General features: G+C 35.8%; 1 protein-coding gene across 1 annotated transcript in view; it reads left to right on the forward strand.

The window, feature by feature from the left end:
* The window catches only part of Dpp10 (dipeptidyl peptidase like 10), a 557,899-nt gene that overhangs the window by 128,353 nt on the left and 420,211 nt on the right, over positions 1-9,335 (forward strand). The window contains exon 2 of the mRNA XM_045149057.1: positions 7,037-7,151. Coding sequence (XP_045004992.1) covers positions 7,037-7,151 — 115 coding nt within the window. The remainder of the gene's footprint in view (positions 1-7,036; positions 7,152-9,335) is intronic.

Raw genomic sequence — 9,335 nt, forward strand, 5'->3', positions numbered from 1 at the left:
GATGCTCCACAGCATCTAAAGGTCAGTTGTGTTATGAAGAGCAAATTAATAATGCCGGCCTTGAACGGTGCTCCCAGCTGCAGGGTTACTTGTTCTCTTGCTGTTCCATTTGGCTTTAACCTTTGTTTGGAATCTTAATTTGATTCCTGCACAATTACAACCTTTAACTTCCCAGCATAAGTGGAAACACATTAAACACACCTTGGGAAGGTACAGGGGGTATGGGGCTCCTTCAGCCTAGGATGACAGTTGACTGCCTTTCATAGCCAGCTTCTTCCTGAGCTGAATTCTTTAAGTGGGGAAGGATCATAATAGATTGAGTTTTAGTACTATTAACATTTAACAGAAGGAACCTCTCTTCCCTAGAATGCACTCACGTGAAATGTCTTGAATCATAAGGCAGATAATTTTTAAAAATATACTTTATGATCTTTTAAAAATATTTTATTTTAAAATTTATTTGTAAGGCGGGAAAGAAAATAAGAGAGAGAAAGGAGAGAGAGAAAGTGTATCAGGGCTCTCTTGGCAATGCAAATGAACTCCATCCAGATCCATGCACCACCTTGTGCACCCGGCTTTCCATGGGTAATACAGAACCAAACCCAGTGCAATCAGACATTGTGCAAAGTGTCCTCAACGACTGAGCCATCTCCAAAGTCCCTTATTGTCATTTTTCATTCTTCTAGTATTTGATGAACTGTTAATGTTCTCAAGCACATGGTCATTTATGTAAAGGCAGTAAGCTCATCTTGGAGTTCCTCTCTCCTCCTTCCATTCCTCTTTCCCACCCTCCCTTGCTTCCTTTTTGCCTTCCTTCCTGCCTCCCTCAATCTCTTTCTCCCTTCCTTCCTTCCTTCCTTCCTTCCTTCCTTCCTTCCTTCCTTCCTTCCTTCCTTCCTTCCTTCCCTCATTTTCTTCATCTCTCCTTCCTTCCATTCTTTTCCATTTCTCTACCCTGTCTTGCCTTATTCATTACTTTCCCCCTTTTTGCTTTCCTCCATGTATATTTACCATAAAACTGCTTGAGTTTCAAAAATGTATGTTTATGTGTGTTTTAAAGGAATTACTTTCCTAACTTAATGATAGCTAAACATCAAAAACAACTCTTTATAGTTGTTATTTAATTCTTTAAGTTTGTAAAACATCATCACAAAGCTTAACGTGGTCTAAATGGTTTATAAACATTTTTTACTTGTCTTATTTTCTGAAAAACTCACAAAATCATATGCAAGTATCACCTCTATTTTGTCTGTAAGCAGCATGATGTTGTATTATATGACATATGTTAAAAAAGAATGGAAGTACTTTCTGTTATATTGGCTCCAAAATTCATGGCATGATAGTATACCAATGTACTTCAAGCTCCTGAGAGGGCTCGGGTCAGATAGACTCATGAGATACTGTGTGAAAATAGAATTCAAAACAATGAGTAAGAATTTTTTTCAGTGGTACATAAAGCTGTGAATTCAATTCTCAGAATCACACCAAGAAAACATTCAGTGTTTCAGTGTTATGAAACTTTCAGTATTATGAAACATTTGAAATGATACAAAATCCATAAGCTGTCACTATTGGAGGTTTCTTTGAATAATATTTTATTTAATTTAAATAAGTTACTCTAGCTTATAATTTGTATCAATTATTTTTGCAGAATTAGAAAATATAAATAACTCTTCTGATTTCTTTTTAAACTAGAATTTATCTAATTCTCATGTATCCCACCCCTACTTCCTTGTAAACATCAATTATGTAAAGGAAATATTTCATATCAGTTAAGTAACGTTTTCCTTCATATCTATAATAAATTTGGGTTTTTCTGTTTTCATTATATTTAGAATTATATTGGTTGTTATCAAGCCAGTCATTAGACTCAGTGCTCATGGAGCACAGCCCATATTTTAGTTTGTATCCAGATAAAATTCATATAGTGCCCCAGTGATTTGAACCTAAAATATTCTAGCACAGTTTTTGAAGTGATGCACAGTACTATCTGTGGAGATTTGTCCAGATGTCAAATTCCTATATTTCATTCTTTGGGGTTTTTAATGTTATTTCATTTACTTGAGCCAGCCCTGTGTAGACTTTTGTTAAATATATCTTAAAAATATTTTCCAAAAAAAGAACCTCCACTTCCTTTATATGAACCTTGTGAACTATGCAGTGTTTTCCACCTCAGTGCACGTTTCCCACTTCCCACTTGCTTATGGCTCTGCTCTCGCCTTCTTCCTCTATCCTAATTTCCCTGAAGTGATCCCTAAAATTTGTGTTTTCTCCCTAAAAAAACTTAATAATTCATAAATGTTTTTCAAAAGTCATCTCAGTTGTATTTTTTAAAAGCCTTAACTTTAAAATGGTATGTTTTTCTAATATTCTGAAATAACAAAGATTACATAATTATTATAATAATCTTTAAAATATTTTCAGATTATTCAGCACAAATTCCTTTGAACTGTTATAGTTTTACAGAGTAGAAGATGAGAAAAGCATGAATAGAACAAAATGATTCAAATAAAAAAATGCAATGTTTGAACTATTTCATAGAAAATGACTTGATAGAATATCTTAGCTAATTTAATGTAACATGAGCTTTATTTAATTCATTTTAGGACATTGTGACCATGTTTGTGCAGACTTAAGCTCTTCAGGAAGCTGAGGCCATAATATAAATACAAGGACAAGATAAAAATCAAGTGATCTATGTTTTTGAACAATTGATATTGAGAAATAAATTTAAGAATCCATGTTAAACATTCTCAGGATTTAACTTTTAGTTCTCAGTATATATTTCAGATGTGAATAAACGTTTTAAAGGCATTCCCCATATATATATATATATATATATATATATATATATATATATATATATATGTATGTATATATATATATATATATATATGTATAATTTTTTTTAAGAAAACCTATTTTGATTAAAATTTACCCAGACCTAACTGAACAACAGAAGGTCAACATTTCAATGACTTCTCTCTTTCTTTTGTAAATTTTAACACTTTAGAGTATTTCAATATAGAGAGTTCATATTTCTTCTGGGGTAGTCAAGACAAATGAAAACCTTGGTGTGTCCAAGGTAGAAGTAGAGTTTTACTAAAAATTCTTGGTTATCTTTCACACTACCTTCTTTGAAGGAAAGTATACATGATGGTTGTATTTTCCCCTACATTGCCAAATTAGGTAAAATGTTGCAGAAAACTCTTACTCAGGGTAGCCACAAACACATGAATATTCACTCCAGTTAGGGGACAGACAACAGACCAAAGCAAATCAGCAAATACAAATTTGAAAACCCAGTGAGTTTAGTGGAGCTACATACAGAGCAGTGCGAGATGTTATTATGCAAGCAATGGATGACTCAAGCAGCTGCCTCCCTGAATAGCCCAACCCAGCCCAGCATAGGGGAAAAGTTAGGGAAGTTGCATGTCTGGTGCACTCTGGTCAAGCTGCAGGCATTTCCACTGGTCAGAGAGTCTCTTCCCCAGCTGTTCTTTTCCATTTGTATAACCATGGGGAGGGTTCTTGCAACATTTGTCTCAAACTTATTAACAACTTGAATCTCCTGTACATCTGCTAAACCCAGGAGGAAATGTTTCTGTTCAAATAAAATTGATACTCAATGGCTTAGTTGTTAAGCACTTGCCTATGAAGCCTAAGGACCTCAGTTCCTCAATTCCCCAGGACCCATGTTAACCAGATCCACAAGGGGGTGCACGCTCTGGAGTTTTTTGCAGTGGCTAGAGGCCTGGGAGCGCCCATTCTCCCTCTCTCTCTCTCTCTCTCTCTCTCTCTCTCTCTCTCTCTCTCTCTCTCTGCCTCATTCTCTTTCTGTCTGCCTGTCGCTCTCAAATAAATAAATAAAAATAAACAAAATCGATACTCAACATTGGTTATTTTGCCCCTCAAGAGTTGTTTACTGCTCTTTTATCGTTTGAGGGTGGTCCTGTGACCATTTACATTTTGGCCCTCTCAGATGTGACTTCCTGAATCTTCTGAGCTTCCTCTTCACTTCAGGCTGAGACATTTCAATTTGAGGAATTTGTTATGCTAAACTTATGATTCCCAGAAGTTTCCCCTTATGGCTAATTGAGTAAAACACATTTAGGCTTGGGCAAGTAAAATGTGTAGTGGTCAGGCTTCTTAAAAACTTAACTTCTCAGAAAAGAAATAAGTATGTTAGTTGGCAATGACTATGGAAGGAATAATTAGGTTATTGATCCAATTTCATGCAATAAGACAATGTATTTTGTGCTACACTATTAGAAAACATCTCATAGGCATTGTGTTGTTTTATTGTGTTTCAAAATGGAAAAGAATAGCTATTTTTTCTTTATTTTGTTTGCGTGTATGCATGCATATGTGCCTGAGATCCTGTGTATGAATTCAGGCATGGATGTGCTATAGTGTGTGTGTATGTGTGTGTGTGTGTGTGTGTGTGTGAGAGAGAGAGAGAGAGAGAGAGAGATTTGGAGAATAACCACAGGTGTCAGTACACACCTGTCACCTTGTTTGGGACAGGGTCTGTTATCAATCACTGCTAACTAACTTCTAGGACATTTCTTCTGTCTCCACCTCCCTTCCTTGAGATTTCCAATATTAGCTGCTGCTGGGGTCTGGGGGTCTGAACAGCAGCCTTGTGTATGATACAAGTTTACCCACTGAGTTATCTCTCTAGCACAGGAACCATGTCTCTAAACTCTGTCTTGATTTATAATGACAGAACAGATTTGAGTTCATGACTTCACCTCCTTTTAAAACAATGAAAATGATTTATAATTGTAAAACATCTACTCATTTTTTTCTTGTTTCCACTGTTAAAGATTAATATTTATTCACCTTCTTAATAATTAATAATAATAAATTTTTATGACTCTTGATACATACTTTCTGGGATTCTTGACTTCTCCCACCACTCTCTTTCCTAGTTCTTGGGGTCAGTGTCTTGCAATTTTCACACCTACTGGAGGCTTTCATTGATAATGTTGACCAGGCTATTGCTGTTATCAGCTTCTGAATATCCTTCAAAGCTGGGCAATACCACAGAGAGTTTCCCATCCTCACATATGTCCCACTAATGGACTTATACATCTAGTAGGAAGTTGCATGACATAGAAGTGTATGTGGTCATATAATGGCTATTTTATCTCATTGCTCTTCTGAAACTTATGATATGGGAAGCTACTGTCTTGATTTATATGGAAAATATGAATAGGAACTCTGTGTGCAAGAGTAATTGAGGTATTTGAAAATGAGAATTATTTGAAAATGTGTGCATAGACAGTAATTTTACAAAAAGACAAAACAGAAAGCAAACAGTGTTATTGACTTATGCTAGATTTGTTCAATCAGAATGAAAGACAAACCTGTAACAACTGAAGAGAAAATAATTCTAAGAACTCCTGTGAATGCTTTTTTTTTTTAATTTAGAGCCAATCACTTATATTTTATGTAGATATAGCAGGATCCAGTGTCAAAATTACAATGTGAAAATTGGAATTATTGTTTTAGCAGAAATGTCTTTAAACTTATCAACTATTTTTACCCCACATATTTTTATTTAATTCAGAGCCATTCTGTGGTATACTTTATATTTGTCCCCTTGCACTACATCCAATTAGCTATTTCTGGTTAAAGAAAAATGTACTTGGTAAGACAGGAAAAAGTTCGAGAATAGCATAGAAAGAGATGAGAAAGCTGTGCTTTATAAATGATAGTGCAAAGAAAAGATGACATTCATTTCATACTAGTGTGGTCTAGGTATTGCTTTGGTGAATCAAATTTATGCATTTCCAGTCAGTGGGACAGAATATAGATCTTTTCGAGTGAACTGTTTTACTTCTGCTTTGTGAGAGATGTTCTCGTTTATCCTTCCCTATCAATTTACCATCTTGTCAATATCATGAATGTTGCACAGTGAGAGAATGCCATAAACCATTGGTATAGAAATACTCATTTAATATTGCTATAGCATCGTGTTTGTCTTTATGAATGTGGGGAACTATCTAAAGTACGTGTTGCCAAATGTGGTCTGTTCTATTGTGAGGGACATTCTAAATGACTTTCATATTTGTAGTCTTTTCTTCTCCCATCCACCTAGAAAAGTTGTTGTATATACATATTTACAGCAGCTTCCATGGTAGCAGGTATAAATGTAAATCAACATGTGAGTTACTTTACAGAGTCTTTTGCTTGTTTGACTTACTGGTCATAGCAGATGCCTTTGAACTCTATCTACATTTTCAGCATTGGGAACAAAGCTAATTCATGTTATAAAGAAAAAAAGATGTACCTATATTATTCATGGTTCCATAGAGGAATAGAGCTAAAGGACGTGTGTGTGTGTGTGTGTGTGTGTGTGTGTGTGTGTGTGTGTGTGTGTATTTATTAGACTGGCTTACACAATTGCAGGTGGATTGTCCAGCCATGGGTATATGCATGCTAGAAAGGATGAGGACTCAGTAGCAGCTCAATCCATGAAGTTGGATGCCTCAGTAAGCCCAAACTGATACTATATTGGGGAATTCATGGAGAACCACTGGTCTTTAGTTCATATTGTACAGCCAAAGAAGCAAGGTTCCAATGTCCACCAAATGGAAATAAGTGTAGGTGTATGCACCAGCAAGTATTAAGGTCTAACAAGCAAGCAAAGCTTGGATTTCCTCCCAGACCTCCTCTAGCTAAGCTGCTTCTAGAAGGGCTGCTCTACTTTGGGCAAATGTCTTCCTCCCCCAGTTAACCCTTCCTGAAAATGCCCTCAAAGACCCACCCGAGAGGCATATCTCTTACTTGATTCCTGACCTGACAAAGTTGGAAATAGCACTTACCTGCCACTCCCTTGAATGATAGCCATTTTTAATATATGCACTTTTGAATAATTAAACGAATTACCAGGAAACAGATTCTAATCAGCTTTCATACTGTGATTGTACTATGCACTGAATCATTCCTTATGAATATATTTCTCCTGAAGCATGTATAATTACAAAGGTTTTTATTTTTTTTATTTTTATTTTTTCTATCTCTATAGGAACTGGGAAGTAACAGCCCTCCACAGAGAAACTGGAAGGGAATTGCTATTGCTCTGCTGGTGATTGTGGTAGTCTGCTCCCTCATCACTATGTCAGTCATCCTCTTAACTCCAGGTAATTTGTCTTTATTCTGTTCTTATGATGGTATTGTAAATGGTCTTTTCATATTCAAATGTCTTAAGAGATTAGTAGTTTATGGTATCACAGGACACATTAGCACTGGTTGGATTTTTATTTTAAAGCATAATCAGACATTTTGCAAATGGCATAGTGATTTTGCAGTTTAAATATTATGCAGACATTCATGGGGATGCAGAAATATAAAACATATAAGTTGAAACTATCAAGGAGATCTCTGTTATCCATTGCTATTTAGAGACATAATTATCAGTTTGCAAATGTGTGAGGTCCATGGCTTTTATTGTGTGTTGAAGATTAGGGGATAAAGTTTGGAATTTTTGTTACATGTGTGTATATGTAGATGGTATATATGTATTTGTGAGTGTGTGGGGATGCACAGTGTCATGGTGTGCATTCATATGTGTGCACATATGCACGTGGATGCCACAGGTAAACTTTGGTTGTCTTCCTAAATCACTTCTCACCTTGTCTTTTGAGCAAGAGTCTGCCACAGTATCTGGGGCTCACTGATTTGCCTAGATTAGGTGGCCAGCAAGCCCTGAATTCTCTGCCTCTGGCTTCCCATCACAGAGACAGTAAGCATGTGCTCCTTATCCAGTTATTTAGGGGCTTGTAGGGATTCAAACTCAGGTCCTCATGCTTATTCAGGATGCACTTCAGCCACTGAGATATCTCTCCAATGCCTAGAGATTTGTTTTTTTTTAATGCAGACGATATCCCAATATAGGGGCACAGAAAGATGATCTGAGAGACAGAGGATCAAACCAAAAATCAATGATCTAAGCTTTTGAAGGTGGATACCTTTTCCTTATGACTTATTTTCATTTTTGTTTTGTGGAGTTTTGACTCTTTGAGATTTGCCCCTATCTAAAGAACCTTTCTGTATTTCTCTTCCAATAATTATTGGACAAGATTCATTACATTAAAGAGTGTAACATTGATATAGAAATTATCAATAGACATAATGTTCCATTTCAATGCCCAGGAATTTTATTATTTTTTAGTAGGTGATAATAAGGAAGACAAAGATAAAAGTTGCCTAACATAACATAGGAAAGGATGACAAATGGGGCATATTGCTTTAGTCTATACAAATGTCTTCCTCAAAGTACAATGTGCATAAATGGTTAAGTATTATGGAAAACTCATCATTTTGTTGATAGGATTGAGGTAGTTCAAAGTCCATGAAGTTAAACAGTTGCAGCATTATGAGTAATGCTTTTTTCTTTGCTTTTCTGTTCCTACCCAAGCTTTGTGATCATATCAGTCTCTTAAGAGACTTTCAGCTTAGCTCCTGCTGTATAAAATGTGATTAACAACAGCTCCATTTCAGAGTCATTTGCTTCAGTAATTAAACTGTCTAATTGTACAAATGATGGTTATCAATCATTCCATCAAGGTATTTGTGAAGTATTCCATCTTTTTATAAAATTATTGGCTTTAAAACTATAAGCTGACAAAAATATAGCATGTAGTTTTCATTTAACAGGAGAAAGCAATGAAAGAAGCCAGCAGAGGATGAGTGAGGATAGAAAGGTAACTGATGACAAAGGAAGTTCCTGGGATGAGCTGGCATATCAAGGGTTCTCCTTAGGAAGCTCTTCCTAAGTGCCACATTTGTACATCTGTGGTTTAATGCAGTTGAGCAGTGTGTGGCTTTAATAAGCAACAGCAGAATGCCAAGAATATTCACTGCAGAAAATGAGTTTATGTTCACACGGTGTTTCACTTAAACATACAAATTTTGCCATAATTATAAAAAATGAACCAACTCATTTTTTTAAATCTTGAATTGGTGGCTATTAATCAGATTGAAACCTTGGGTTCCACAATGTCTGTACCTATATTGAACTCCTCCTTTCAAACCCATTTCTGTTCTTCATGATTCATTTGCTTTCACAGATACATTTAGAGCTCAATTAGTGATACTTTTGGGTCCTTGGGAGTTCGGAATAACAATATACTCTAGAGCTGGTCATTCTTCATATTAAACTCAATGTACCTATCCCATTCTATTTTCCACCATAGAAATACACAGTGCTGTTCTGTTCACTTTGCCATGTACTTTCTCACTTATTAAAGGAAAGATGTTGGGGATGGGACATGGGTCACTGGGTCAAGTACTTGCTGCACAAGCATGAGGACTTGAGTCTGAAC

Source organism: Jaculus jaculus, chromosome 5, assembly GCF_020740685.1.
Source record: "Jaculus jaculus isolate mJacJac1 chromosome 5, mJacJac1.mat.Y.cur, whole genome shotgun sequence".
Lineage (NCBI taxonomy): Eukaryota > Metazoa > Chordata > Mammalia > Rodentia > Dipodidae > Jaculus > Jaculus jaculus.